The sequence below is a fragment of the Ascaphus truei genome, chromosome 1, assembly GCF_040206685.1.
Source record: "Ascaphus truei isolate aAscTru1 chromosome 1, aAscTru1.hap1, whole genome shotgun sequence".
Lineage (NCBI taxonomy): Eukaryota > Metazoa > Chordata > Amphibia > Anura > Ascaphidae > Ascaphus > Ascaphus truei.
In genome coordinates, this window is record NC_134483.1 from 162,417,465 (window position 1) to 162,433,256 (window position 15,792).

General features: G+C 40.0%; 1 protein-coding gene across 2 annotated transcripts in view; it reads right to left on the reverse strand.

Annotated features, from left to right (window-relative positions):
- The window catches only part of VLDLR (very low density lipoprotein receptor), a 51,042-nt gene that overhangs the window by 11,141 nt on the left and 24,109 nt on the right, over window positions 1–15,792 (reverse strand). For both annotated transcript variants that reach the window (XM_075597176.1, XM_075597187.1), the window contains exons 2-8: window positions 15,195–15,314; window positions 9,366–9,488; window positions 6,441–6,563; window positions 4,109–4,480; window positions 1,882–2,004; window positions 1,652–1,774; window positions 43–162 (exon numbers count right to left, since the gene is read on the reverse strand). In XM_075597176.1, the coding sequence (XP_075453291.1) occupies window positions 43–162; window positions 1,652–1,774; window positions 1,882–2,004; window positions 4,109–4,480; window positions 6,441–6,563; window positions 9,366–9,488; window positions 15,195–15,314 (1,104 nt within the window). The remainder of the gene's footprint in view (window positions 1–42; window positions 163–1,651; window positions 1,775–1,881; window positions 2,005–4,108; window positions 4,481–6,440; window positions 6,564–9,365; window positions 9,489–15,194; window positions 15,315–15,792) is intronic.

Below are 15,792 nucleotides of genomic sequence, written 5' to 3' on the forward strand. Positions count from 1 at the left end.
GAGGAAAAAAAAAGTGGTTCATCTCCCAAAGGAAACACTTACCCCCACATGTTTTTCGGTCAATCAATTCAAAACCAGCTGGACAGTCACATTCATATCCGATAACCAAGTCCCGGCATATATGAGAACAGCCCCCATTATTCACCAAGCATTCATTTACATCTAAAAAAATAAATAAATTAAGTATTTTTACAGATCTGTACACATGTAGAGACAAAATAAATTAAAACAAAATCATCCTCTAGGAGAGGGTCCCAAACAAATGCAATCGTCCTTAGTGCATTTTGGAGTTTGAAGAGCATGTTCTACAGCAAGAATCAAGTGGCGCGGACAGGGCAGATGGGTAGGTTTATGTTGACAGGCCTTGCATGTGACTCCTACACAACAAAATGAGTTTGTCCAATATAAACTCACAGCATAGCAGCACAAGCATTGAGTATATATTTAGTTGGCTAATGAATTCTCATGTACCTCATTGACAAACATTTTTTCCTTTTCAGAGGATACAACAACATGTCATCTTAATACACGGATTTGCGCATTAAGTGCAATTTGTCCTTCAGTTTATTACTTTGTTTTCTTGGCATAGCACGTCCCACTTGCTGAAAGCAAACTTTTTGATCTGTATGAACCTACTAGTCATTAACAGCTTACTTTTGACAACCTACTATACATAGTTAAGTCCACTAATCAATGCTTGGTGACAAAGTAAGAGATTAGAACAGACAGGGAATCTATGTACAATCAAGTCAGCTAATAGCCACTTGACACATTAAAGCAAGAAATGACATTAGTCATGTTAAACTTTCCCCAAGAGTGCATGCAATTTCAAAAGTGTTATTGAACCAAGTACAGGTTTCACACTTACAAGACATTTCCAGTCAAAAACAAACAAACAAACCAGCAAGCGATACAAATATTGGGCAGATTGAAAAATATTTGCCAATAGATTGAAATTTGGCACTTCACCCTAGTCCTTCACCTAACGCCGTCTGAAAGACCAGGCTGCACGACTAGATTTGTGTAATTCACAGCCTTTTTCACATTTTATAAAGTGAAGTCACAACTACTCTCCTAGTTACTTCCACAAACAATGAACTTGCAGTCTAAATAGTTCCAGCAGTCTAAATAGTTTTAGTATCCCAGTCTCAGAAACAAGTGAAAAACCGCAGTACACAAACTTGCTTGTCTCATGTTTTTATGGATCCCTATCACTATTCACAAGCCGTCTTCCAAAGTAGGGGATTCTCTGGTTGTGTATTGTGAGCTGAAAGCAATTCCCTGCAGCTTTAAGCCAACAATCTTTGGGTCTCCATTCGCCAACATTTCAATCCCAGCTGCAGCTTCACAGTTGTCCATTAGTAAATTTATTCCAAGAGATTAAGTGGTTTAGCCCTGCTTAGTAAATATGGCCCTAATGTTGCAAGAGAATAGGACATATGCCCCCATCGCCCACCAAAACCTCCAGAATTTTTTTTATTTATTACAAGTTTGGGTCTTGTAATATAATAATAATACTAATACTAATAATTCTTCTGAAGATACAATATATTCTTTACTGGGCTATAATTCTAGCCTTTGGCTTCTGCACAAGGAATACCTTGTATGGTAGTGTGAATGCCAAAATTGGCACAACCGAGCAGAAACTTACCACATTCCTTTAAGGGCTCATCACTCCAATCGCGACAGTCTCTCTGCTGGTTGCAAACCTTGTGTATATCGATGCATTCTCCAGATCTGCACTTGAATTTACCAGGTCCTGAGCACTGATTGACTGAAGACAGTCAGTACAAGGGAAATGAGGGATAATCATGAGACAGGAGCTGGTCTTTTCTGCACAGACATAATACCGCAAATAAAGCCACTTTATTATCTGCCCACCATTTTTACAGTTGATTTCATCAGTGCCATCAAGGCAGTCTCTCACACCGTCACATTGTCTAGTGCCATGAATGCAATTTCCATCCTCACATTTGAACTGGTCTGGCTGACATGTCCGGGAAGCTGTAAAAAAACAAAAATAATAATTTTTACATATATGCAAAATTCAATGAGGTGCACACCATTGCTACAAAGCAGACAGGTAACTAGCACAGTAACATTTATTTTAGTGCAATTAAAGTATATTTTCTTCTAAGCCCTTCAATTTTTAAATCTATTTAAGGGTGCAGGAACAAAAAATAAAGTCTATTATAAAAATTCTTACAATAGATCATCATGTACTCTGATGGCGAGGCTGTCAGACAGTCACAAACGTTAAACCATGTGTTTGACAACTGTATGCAAAGAAAAGATATTACAAGTACTGGATGTGCGGGAATCCAATTGTTCTCAAAGAAAAGCAAACATCACCGTGACAAACAGTCATCCTTAAAGTTACTCAAGTCCAATGACACCAATTAGTTTCAGGGTTTTTGGCAACCTCTACACAAAAGCTACAACATCAAGGTCTGGCATGCTCCTGTGAAGCACTGAACGCAAACCGACCAAGGAATGAACGAGTAGAGCGCCTCTTCCGTTCAGGTCAGTGATGTCATGATCATGTGACCGTGACATACCACAGGTGCTGTGCATTCAAGTTCTTTTTAAAAGATTTCGCTTTAATCCTTCAAGGTGCATTACAAAAATGTATACTGTATAATGGTTCCCAACTCTATTGGCCATCCTTGCAAAATGCAGACCAATGTCCCAGGACATACTTGAAAACGAGAGGTAACTCTCAATGTATTACTTCCTGGTAAAATATTTTATAAATAAACAATTGCCAGGTTCTGTATTGCAGCTTCTTGGGAAGGCCACAGGATGTCAGGGAAGCAGAGGCTGAACCAATAAACTTCTCTCCACTTGGGAGTTCTGATTACCCTCCTTTCATAGCAAATCATTTGACATGTCCTTGCTATTTATGAAGTTTCAGTTTAGCTTATAGACCTGGTTATATATTAAAAAAAAAAAAAAAACTACTACTACAAAGTAATTTTACAAGCTTGAACTAGAAAAGGCATAATGTAGCCAAGATTTGGTATTCAGAAATCAATTCACTACTTTATTTGCAATTGAAAAAAATTAAAAATTATATATATTAAACTGTTGATGCTCCAATTAAATTGGTGGGGGAAGTACCACCAACATGCCCAAAAATAAAGCTGCCGATAGGGGAAAAAAAAAAAAAAACCCACACCCCACCAGCTGGCACAGTAGGTTTAAGTGTTTAACACCAATTTTAAAGGCATGGTTCAGCAAGTTAAGGCCCAGAAGTCATTTCTCTTTAACAGGCTCTACAGGGCCTCACATGATTGTTATTCCTATACCTGCTCGAGCACCAGAAAGAGTGAATTATTTCCAGCAGCACTACTCTTGAAGATTACAGGGCCGACTACAGCAACTGCAAGCCCCTACATCAGCAGCCATTTTGCATTCAAACATTGGTCCAAGGGGACATTTTCTCCCTATACCACAGGCCAGCCTGCCCTGGCTTTCAAGCCCTAAATAATCAGGGTCGCAGCCATCTGAAAGCTCCGGTTTCCCCTTACTTCCACTCAATTTGATCTGCAGGTAAAACACTGCCAACAGTAAATCAAAGCCATTGATTTCCTTTGGGGCACAAACTTCAAGACATGTTGCTCATTTGGAACTCTCTGCCAATAAGCTTCAAAGAGGCACCCTTCTGGAAAGCTTTTAAAAACATGCTCAAGACATGCCCAATTATCCAGGCACTTTATTCTGATACTTTGCTTCTTTTAAAGCGTTAAAGGCTTTTTTATAAGAAAAGTTTTTCTAATAAAAGTAAATAGTTTACATTTAAAATCTAATTAGCAGCATTCTTTTTGGTTTTTGTCAAAGATTATACCCTTGTCGTTACAAAACGTAAAGCTTTCTACGTCCAATTCTTCTAGAGAAAAACTCGCGTTAGAACATGGATCCCCAAAAACAGTCCATGTAGCTGGACAGTGCTACATACAATAAAAACATAACAGTAGATGCTGCCACCAGATCCAATTGCACCTACTTGGCAAACCATAACCTCATCTCCCTTGAGTAGTCTCCAACTTTACTGTATTGGGATCTTAAACACAAGGCTAGGGTCTTCTTGCATACAGTTATAACTTACGGCAGTTTATCTCATCGCTCTTGTCCTTGCAGTCTGCGTCTCCATCACAGCGCCACTTTTTGTGAATACACTCTCCGGAGCCGCAGGGGATCTCGCTGGGGGAGCACCTTTGGGGAGCCATGGGTTGGCGCCCACACTGTTCCATGGACTCATCCGAGTGGTCTGCACAATCTGCATCGTCGTCGCACACCCAGCTGAGGGGGATGCAGGAGGAGTTCTTGCACTGGAACTCGTGGGCTCCACATGTCGGAGGGGTGCAGTTCACTTCATCACTGCCGTCACCACAGTCGTTGTGGCCGTTACAGAAAAAGTTTCCTGAAATGCAGCGACCGCTGGAGCAAGTGAACTCAGCTGGACTACAAGTTATATTCCCTGGGAAAATGTAAGAAAAAAAAAAATATATATATAAATTATTTTTATGTAAACCATTTTATTTTTACTTTTCATTATGAGGCACAGAGGGCGTTTGTATATTCTAGGTTATTTTTTCAATCTTTATTCCACCCCAGATGGTGAGCCAGTAGCTGCGTAGGGAGTGCTCTGTTGTAAGATTGACACAGCTGCTATGTTGTACAGTGGTTATTTACAATTACACTCAAATGGCACCAACCATATTTGTATAGCTTTCTTAAAGTGCACATTTGCTCTATAGCACAATATCCATTTTGTACATAAAATGCTTAAGATTGTAATTAAGTTCAGCATTTTTATGCAGCACAACCTGATCTGGCTCTAAACATTAAGTAACAAACTGTTCTAGACTAATATTTAGGCGTTCCTTTAGAAGGTTTTAAATTGGTATATTCGTACAGCCATTCATTGCCATCGCAAGCATAGATTAAAAAAAAACCCAAGTGAAATCATATGGAACAGAACGTGTCCCGGTAAATTACAATTTTCGTCTCATACAAGAATAAACTGAACATGTCCTCATTTTAACCCTAGCTGGATGCAGTCCCCTGAGGGACGCCACTACATATTGGATATTGTTGCTAAGTCAGCTGCTGCTCTTCAGAATATCTTGAAACTGTCAGCAAAATAATTTTACACTTCACTGCTGAACAGTGACCCCACTGACCGTGAAAGTAGAAAAAGAAATAAATACCCAGCCTAAAAGCACCCAATCAATTCTCAGACTTTATTTTGCAGGCAAACTACATCTATAGAGTAGAACTTGCATAAAGCCCAATTACCAAAATATGCACTTTCTATAACTGAAACAGTTGTAATTCCTTAAACACAAAGAAAAATGTGCTGCCTCTCCACAGCTTACTAATCCTCTTTACAGGAACCCTCCGGTTACATCAGTCTGGTTACTGTGCACACGCAAACAAAAAAAAAACCACTTCAATACCACCCCAGAACTAGCAGTCTTCGTAATCAAAGCATGCTTAGGTGAAGGCCATCTTGTAGGTGGAGATTATAACCTCAACATTCCTAGATACCCGCCTAGAAAGAAGCAGGGTCAATGATGCAGAAACTTTCCCTTTGATTAAATGGATTGCATTGGGAACGGTTTGTTACCCCACCTCAACATACCGAGTAGGGGCCAGTGATAAAGTGTTAAATCCGCAATCAAAGAGACTTTATTTTGTTAAATAGGTTTGAAGTAGGGGGGTCTCCGGAGCTGAACCACATTGATTTCAGTTCCGGGCACCCACTGCTTCCAAAAGACACTTACCTCAGAAGGGGGCGCCGGTAGCGGCTCCGGCTATGTTAGTTGGGGGTTAATGGAACAGTGGCTTAAATATCACACAGGCCAATAGGAAGCCATGACGTCATCCCTAGTGTCTTCCTATTGGCCCACGTGAACTGGGAGCTTTAAACAGCAGAGAGATTTAAACAGCTGCCCCTACGGAGGCAAATATTTTTAGGAAGCAGGTGTCCCCGGAGCGGAAATAAACACAGTTCAGCTCCAGAGATCCCCTGCTTCAAACCCATTTATAAAAATAATAATACAAAACACATCGCTTGGAGTGCTCCTTTAAAGAAAGCTCCACTTGACAGTATCCAAAAAACCCTGCAAACTTAAAGGGGCAATCCCTCCCAGGAAAAAAAAGTAACCGATTCCAGAGACATGCTTTAGGTTTTATCCCCGTGATTACCTTTTTAAAAAATGTATTTAGAACACATTTTAAAGTTAGAATTGGGAGGGGGTTTAATTTCTTGTGGCTACTTCCTTGATCAGCAAGTGCTTGTTTAATTAGCAACAACAACTGGGAAGAGACATCAAAGCTCCTAGTGTCACAATTCGACAAAGACACTTCACATTATGCCAATGTCACCGGCTTGGGGGGGCGGAGGGGATCTAGGGGTCACATTGTGCACCTACCACAGTTCTCTTCATCCTCGGCACTGTCGCAGTCATTTTCTCCATCACATTTCCACGACAGAGGGACACACTGCGTTGAACGTGGACCACAGCTTATTTCATTGACTCTGCATGTCCTCATATCTGGTAAACACATTGGTTATGTCAGGTGCAAAGATTCCCAACCTGTATACCCGTCTTGTGACCAAACTACCCCTGGCATATTTCATTTTTAGCCTTCTATTAAGTGGACAGGTTGGATTTTATATTTTATAGTGGGGCACCAGATACTGGCTCCTTTTGGACTAAAAGAAAATGGGAAAGCCTGTTGATTCTATTCTTTGAATTCAAAAATGTAGCCAATGTCAAGGCATTTTAATTCCACATTCAGGTTGTTTCACTTTATTGAACAGTCTAAAATGGATGGCATAAAAAGAAGTCAGTGGAGCCGACAGACCATGCACTTGTTTTCAACCTGTCTCATGCTTATTTATGCTTTTGTAAAGACAAAATCTGTTCATAGTATAAACACATGGAAAACCTTACAAACCATATTCAGCTTCACCTGAAGTTTAGTACTTTCTGAAACTCCTTACCACAGAAAGATAGTACAATAATAAGGTTCCTGAGACACCGTGCATTGGACTAGCAAGTTAGAGGTTTTTTTAATAGCCTCTGGGTACCCCCGGTTCCTGCCATGCATAAACCTGTAAATGGTAGCACTGGAGCCAAGCCCTCCAGGTGAAACAAAATGGGGGTTAAATCTTGCATTATGTGGGGCCAATGGGAATCCACACCAACTGTTACAGCTTCCTGCAGGGGATTCAAATTTGCAGAAGCACCTTCCCTGGTAGTCCTTGGTGCTAAAAGAAAATATTAGCTCTGCTGCCACCCTCTCCCCCACACCTGTGTGGAGTACACAACTATTTTTTTTATATATAGTTTTAAAAAAACAGAAATATCATTCGAGATTAATATTTTGGCTACCATTATTAATTCATGGGTAGGGATCTGAAAAAGCTTCACGTTAAAAAAAAAGTAATCTCCATCTTCTACGGTTACCATAGTAATCTTCATTCTAACTTGCTGCCCAGATCAGTCTGAAGCTCTTCCTAGACCACTTCAAACACCAATAAAAATCTGCTTCTTTGCTAAGATTGTAATACTCAAGTTTTGAAAAGGACACGTTTTAGTGCAGACTGCTGCTTTTATCCCTTGTTAGCACGTACGTTTAACACCTATATCGACCAAAATGTCAAAACTTGAGTGCAAAATTTGGGGTCCCAATTGGCAGAATTTATACACGTTACAAGTTTCAGCCCGCAGTGCTCTAAACTGTTAAAGCTGCAGTGTTTCATTGTGAGATAGCCCATACCATGCAGGCAAATAGAGCACTATAGGTCCCAACACGGATATAACCCTTTCACTGCCTGAATGACATCAAATTAGTATTATCTCCCAAGCACTAATGGAAGAGTACTTTTGTCTGTGTGCAGTCCTCCCTTCAGCTCCTCTGTTTGAATCAGGGCTCCTAGAAATACTTGGATGTCCCAAAAGGGTTCCCTGCAATGGTCAGGTCACATAAAAATTGTGCCAAGTACAGAAGAATTTACAATGCATCTGATATCACACGTGCATGGGGAAGGGGGGAGGGGGAGACGAACAAGTGCACAACTCCGTGTAGTATAAAAAAAAATCTATACTGTATTGTGAATGAAGATGTGAGAAGTGCACGTACATAATATCTGTTTTTAAACATGTAATGTGACAGGTGGTATTTTTTTATACTACACTGAGTCGTGGACTTCTTCCTTTTAGTTCTATGAGATGACAAGCCATCTTTTGTGGACAGCAGCAGACGAACAACGACTTAAGGATATATAGATAGATTTGTTTGTTTGTTTCTCACTCCATATTATTAGTGTGGGTATGTGACAAAATCAAATGGTGTGCTGCATTTTTCTTCACTATTTTAGAGAGCGTTGGGGTTCCTTACAATGCATCTGATAGAATCCAACCAAAATGTCTACGCAACCTACTCCATATTGCGCTACGAGACCGATGGAAAGATGTACGGTTAGCCTGTCAAAACCAATCCACCATTACATTAAGTGACAAAGACTTAGGTGGTTTGGCCACGTCTGCTGTATGGACATCCCCAGACTACCATACCAGTGCCTCAACACCACACGACCCATAGGCTGGAAAGTGGACCGAAATGCTCCAAAGAAAACGTGGTCGAATCAGGTGGCGCAAGATCTCAAACCGCTCCACTTCACAGTAGCTGAAGCCCAAAAAGCCGCCCTAAATCGAGATCAATAGCGCAGAATCACTAGAGACGTATTGAACATCCTACCGCTGGCCTCCACAACGCATCGCTCCTTACCTTCGGAAAAAAAATTGAACACCATTGTATCTATCCAGTTCAGTGCTGCTACAGTAACTGAGGTCAGATGCCAACTGTGCACAGATGTCACTCAACACTGAAGCAAAAAACACAGACTGAGGTCAAATGACAGCTAGAGTACACTATCTAGTCTTTAGGATAATCACTGGATTTTAAAAATGAAGGAGCCAATATCTTCCTTGTTGTGAAGATGCAGTCACCCTTAATGTAATCAATTTATAGCGATTTTTCTTCAATGCTGAACTCTGGTCCTATAACAAGAATTAAGCAGGTATTGACAAAATACTCTATTTTTAGTCTCAAGACTTGCATATTTGTACCTAAACAAATGCTGCTGTTGCAAATAAATAAATTTATACAATGCATCTTGCAATAGTGCAAGCTATTTCCTAAAATTAATTCATGCAGCCATCACAGGCCTGACATTACTGTATGTCGAATGAGTCACATCAGCATTAGACGGGTAAAGACATACTGTAGGTCACAGGAACCATCGTCAGCATAGCTATAGCTGGGCAGCACAAGTCTGCATCACTTACGGCACAGCTCTGGCGTCTCATCCGATGCATCTTCACAATCTGGGTCTCCATCACACTGCCACCGGTTGGGGACACACTGGCCATTATTGCAAACAAAGTCAGACTCTGCACATGTTTTTTTCACTGTAGAATGGTAAAAAGTAAGCAGATATGAAACCAGTGTAGAATTGTACATTTTTAATATACTAAAAGTAAATTCTCAGTGTGATGCTGACAGAATGCAAAAGTCAAAATTAACACTATGTAACCCTCCCTGTCTGGCTTCTAGGGGGATAACATTGGTTTGTCATATATGGCTACTCAGCATGCGTTACTTGGACTCAGTGGCAGGATTTAGGTGTGATGGTGATGACGTAAGGCTGTAGAATGGGCGCCAGTAACTTTTGTAGTACAACTCATTTGTGTCCCCATGGACAGGGAACACACGTTAAATTGTATTTTATAAAATGGAATAACTATAGTCATGTCCATCAGTGCCTACTAAACATTCCAATGGAGGTACTTTGACGCTGTAATTAAGGGACCCGACCCCCCTTGTTGCTTCAGATCAGATTACTCTGGGCCCCTACGGTATTTCTGGTGGGTCTTACTTGACCCAATACCTTTTGCCTGTTTGGGAACTGCAACTTCCATACAAACTGATTAAATATTTGCACTGATCTGCTGGCACCCAGGAGCCCTCTATGGTGTGCTATTTTCCTTTTCATTACGGATTCAGGACCATTCCTTTTTCTCCCCCAGGGATTCTAATTTTACTGACACCATAACAGGGGGGCCTGATCTATGCAATTACTTTAAAAAACAACATTAATTATGCACTCTCCCAGATGCTCCCCTCAAATATCCCTACATGTTTAGATCACATGGCAAACAAGGGTGAGGCCCAGCATAGAACAGCCATGTTAGCAACCCTTTACAAGGGGGGCTACACAAAAGTTTAAATTGTGAGGTTTACTTTGGTTATCAAGTGACAACAGGGTGTCATCTGGAATAGAGAAAGTTCCACCCAACTCAAATGTGGCAGGAAATGCACTGTCCTCAAAATGTGGCAGGAAATGCACTCTGTCCTCAAAATGTAACAGAAGACCCTTCAATTAACTTTGTTGCCAGAAGTCCAACAGCACTTTAGTGCTGCATCCAGGATCAAGAACCTATAGTATGTGATAGTTTGTCATAAGGGCAGTAAAAAAATATTATATTGAAAAATTAAAAGCATTCCAAAAGTCTAAACTCCAGCCTTGTTCAGGCATGCTCAGATCCAATCTTTATTGAAGATTGCTACATGCATGTTATCCTTTTGAGCGTACACTGTAAATTCACCAAACATTAAAAGAATCGGTATCCACTGTCCACAGCTTCATGTACTGTCCAGGGAAATGCCAACTTCTTCACTCAAACAGTGAAGGGGTTAAAAGATTGGCAGAAGATTATTAAAGGGTACCCAAAGGATGTCAAATCAGTGGCAAGAGCTGTGGCAGCTCAGCATGTTGCTAGGTCATGAACTAAAGCAGGAGTGGCCAACTCCAGTCCAAGGGCCACAAATAGGTCAGGTTCAGGATCCCTGCTTCAGCACAAGTGGCTGTCATTGACTGAGCCACCTTTGCTGAAGCAGGGATATCACGACCTGTTTGTGGCCCTTGAGAACTGTGAGTTTGCCACCACCGATTTAGATCAGCAAAAAAAAAAAAAAAAAAAAAAAAAAAAAAAAAAAAAAACCACACCCCGAGAGCTACACTTCCATAATAAAGTCAAGAAACTTAAGTTACATTGTATATATTTCTACAGAGTTTGGAAATTCAAAATATTAAGTGTTCTAGACAAATTACATTTCAGGCAACTACTTGTGCAATTAAGAAATTTAACATTTAACCGAACTCCTGGCAGAAGAGGGGAGAAAAAAAAAAAAAATGAAAATCCAATTAAAGAAGCAATCCACCAACCCATTTGTTTTTTGCGCCCCAGCCACTGCAGGATTGGAACTGGGAATCCTCCAGAGTTGAAGTGCACCATTTTAATCTCCAATGATCCCCCAGTGTTTAAGGCACTTACTGGTCAAGTTCCTAGAATTACTTCCGGATTTAAAGGCATTTAAAATGGCCAAATGGGAAGCCACAACCGATTATGTTGTAACTTCTTATATGCAACAAACTTGGCAGCCATTATGTTTCCAGAGGGAGATTTAAATCAGGTTACGTAGTCAGCATCTCTTAACTGGGGCTCCCCAGAACTGACCATGTGTGGCGTGTTTAAAAAAAATAAAAAATAAAAAAAAGCCACACAAGTTACCATCATTAGTAAACTTTGGTCCCAGCTACTGAAACCCAAGCATGCCTGATCTACCATTCAGAAAAATTGCCTCCAACCTATGTCTTTCAGATAGCAGTCACTGCAGACTACAGTATGTGTTGGGTGAAACTATGGAATGCCCTTGCCTACTTTTAAATTGCATGTTAAAGATTTAATCCAGCTGAACATGTAAACTCTGGCAGCAGAGCGGAGGAATTTTAAAAGCTCACATTACAAACTTGGCATAACACGCAAACAAAAATACAGTCTGCCAATGCTATTTTTATGAAAAGCAAGTAACTGGTGTAAAGTGGTAGTGTTTACTAGATAAGGAACACCCCAAACATTAATGCAATAAATAGTTCATACACAAGTGTACAAGGAAGTGCATGTTGCATGTTACACCATTGGTTTTAAAAAGTAAAATCTGGGACATGAGTTTATCAAAACGTCCCCCTCCAGTAAGCAGCCAGGTTTTAATGTATAACACTTACATTGTAACATACTGTTAACAGGCCTTCCTGCCTCAACTTTCTCCTTTGCAAGCTCTCCAAAATTCTGCTACTAGAATAATTTCCCTTTCCCCCAAAACAGTCTCTGTACATCTCCTTAAATCCCCCCCCCCCCCCATCAAATTATAAATCACCTAGTGTCCTCTAGCTTCAAGGCTCATCAGCTCCTCCCTACATAACTGGTTTGCTCTTTGTTATGCATCATGCTCTCTACCCATAACTCCTTTCCAACTACTGCTCTTGACTTCAGCCCTTTATCTGTAGAACTCCCTCACTCGGAATAATAATAAATAATAATAAACTCCACCTTGAAGTCAAACAGCTCTTAAAAAGCAGTCCAAGCTGATTGGTTTTTAAAAACAATAAGTTTTCCCTTTAACATGGGCATCAATACAATCCACACATCGATACGTAAATAGCCAAGTTGCCGGTCAATCCGTTCTCCTGTGATCGAAGATTTGGCTCAGGGTTCACTAAATGTCAGTCAGTGCAGCAGAAGAGGGCCAAAGATGCAAAGTTGTGGGCAAGATGGTGTGACCAGGCAGTCACTAGATACAATTGGTGCACTGCTAGAGAGGGCAGGGCCAGAGTCTGATTCAGAAGAGGAAGGGGATGTGACTTTGGAAATGGTTGCTATAGAACCAAAAATACTTGTTACATTGTAATACATAAAATATGTAATTTAGAAGGGTAAAAAAAAAATGCTACAAGTATTTTCTCATAGTACAGAACTGAAGTTTAATACATGTAGAATATTGATTGGTTTCCAGCTTTATATTAAGCATTTAATTAACATAGACTCGTGGCTACCTTCCCACTCAGGAAGGTCCTATCAACCATGTGGCCAATACTGCTATCTACTGCACTTACTTGCTCACCTGCTGTCTAAGTATCCCAATATACCATTTTATTTTGTAAGCTCTTTAGGACAGGGATTTCTTAACCCATTGTCCGATTGCACTTATTGTATTATAATTCCCTTACTGTATGGTCTCATTTGTAAAGCATTAAGTGCAGCTGTGGGCATTAAAGATATACATGCCAACCAAAACCAAGTATAGTGTCCATTCCGCCTACTTTGGGCAATTATTCCCCATCTTTACATATAAAGTATTCATGGGTTAATTTCAAGGAATCTCTGTAAATCAGTATTGATTACCTGAGGGAGAGCAGAACTCTCAAAAGCTTGTCCTGTATCATTTGTTAGTCCAAATATTTATTTTTTATAAATTAAAAGTATCGCCTAATACTGAAGTACTCATTTACTCTGCACTAATGCAACAGGACACAGCTATTCCCACTTGTTGCTAGTTTAAAGTTCTTCTGGAAAAAGGTACAGGACAGTCATCAGTAAATGAGCATTGGGATAGGTCCATGAATTGCAGGTCGCTTTCCTTTGTGTCAATGTATGAAAAATTTTCAATAAGTGTGTTCTGAGGTGGTTATTGGAGTAGATCGTTAATTCAGTGCATTCAAGTGTGCCAAAGTTAACGTTTTCCTTTTTGTCAGCTACATGCTACAAGACGGAGGTGGCATGAGCCCCTGTTCCCAATTATCAAATAAAGACTAAGTTTTCTCACAAGCATATTCCCTCACCATAATCTTATTGCATAGCCTGCAGAATGTATGGTTTAAGATAAAACTATCCTAAAATGGAGCAATATGTACTGTTCCTTATAGAATCTAAACGCTATATATTTTACTCCATGCTAGTCCATAGTTTTATATAGCACTGTCAATCAACTTAAAATAGGTAAAAAAGGCTATAAAACATACAGAACACCTACAAGCTCAAATTGAACCCCCAAAATACCCACAACATATATATAAGCATATAAGTTTCACAGAGGAGTGCTACTGAGCATGGCAATTTATATTTAAAACCAGAGACATAACATAAAACACAGACAAAGCTCAGTGCACATCCAGAAAAACTTATATACGGTGCAGTGCCTAAATATACATGTATAAATAACTAATAAATAAAATGGTCTTTTAGTTTAACATTTTGGCCAAATTGTTGTAAGCCCTTGAGCCAAACTTCACGGCAGACCACGTTCAAGGGTCCCTACACTAATATAAATTCTTAATAACCTGTGCATTGCCAGGAAGAATGATTTATAATAAATCTGTCAATATGAGTTGCAAAAGTTCTAAGTCTGATTGAAGCTTTTATTAACCTGTACATTACCAGGAAAAGCACTCTGTAATAGATTTGTCACAATCACACTGCATGCAGGCAAGTTCCCCTGATAGTTGGAGATGCCATGGAGTGAGCTTTTAACCATTTAAATGTGGGAGGGAGTGAGCTTGTGCAGCTAGTCTTGGCTGTTTTGGAGGGTGGCAACCTCCTATCCAATTGAAGCTCACTCCCTCCCACATTTAAATGGTTAAAAGCTCACTCCATGGCATCTCCAACTATCAGGGGAACTTGCCTGCATGCAGTGTGATTGTGACAAATCTATTACAGAGTGCTTTTCCTGGTAATGTACAGGTTAATAAAAGCTTCAATCAGACTTAGAACTTTTGCAACTCATATTGACAGATTTATTATAAATCATTCTTCCTGGCAATGCACAGGTTATTAAGAATTTATATTAGTGTAGGGACCCTTGAACGTGGTCTGCCGTGAAGTTTGGCTCAAGGGCTTACAACAATTTGGCCAAAATGTTAAACTAAAAGACCATTTTATTTATTAGTTATTTATACCTGTATATTTAGGCACTGCACCGTATATAAGTTTTTCTGGATGTGCACTGAGCTTTGTCTGTGTTTTATGTTATGTCTCTGGTTTAAAAAAAAAAAAAAAAAAAAGGCTATAAGCCAAAATACAGTGGAATGGAGTCTAATCTACGTTCAAGCTAGGTTGATATATTGTACCCAGCACCATTACTGATCTACCCTGGGGAAAAGCCATGTACAATAAGCATTTGTTCCAACTCAAGACCTGCGCTGTTGCTGAAGGATTCGATTCCTGCTCGTCAGCAACTAACACCCATTTGGAAACAATGTAGAGCCAGTAGGTGCTTACCACACGAGCTCTCGTCACTCCCATCAGAACAATCTTCATCTCCGTCACACTTCCACAGCGAGGTAATACAGCGCCCGTTACTGCACTGAAACTGGGACTCCTCGCATAGTGTTCTTGCACCTACGAGGAATAAATAGGGTTGCAGTTCAATGGGGCAAAGGAATAAACACAAAGATTAGAAACACATAGGGGCGTTAATAGTTTAGTGACAGTTGAGCAGTCAACCTCCTCTAGAGAATGTGAAGTACAGCGTTTTCTGTGAACTCAAAACACTGGGGCTGCGAGTCCAAAACAGAAGTAATGTGTAAGGTTAAAACTGTCTGTCAGCTCTGGAATTGATAAGGTTAAACAGAATACGCTGGCCTTGCTATTTTCACGGGATGCTATTGTAAATAGCTTTTAGACCAACTGTTTCGTGCCTGTCATATGTTGTTAAAACAAGGCTACAGCCGATAGGGCTGCCTTATAAGTCACCATTGTATATTCCTCTTGCTCAGCAGTTAAATGCTTTAAGATCTACAGAAAAGGCATTATGTAGAGGTTACATGTAAATTTAGATGTGTATCCATATTTGTAACAGATGACAACTGTATTTTTG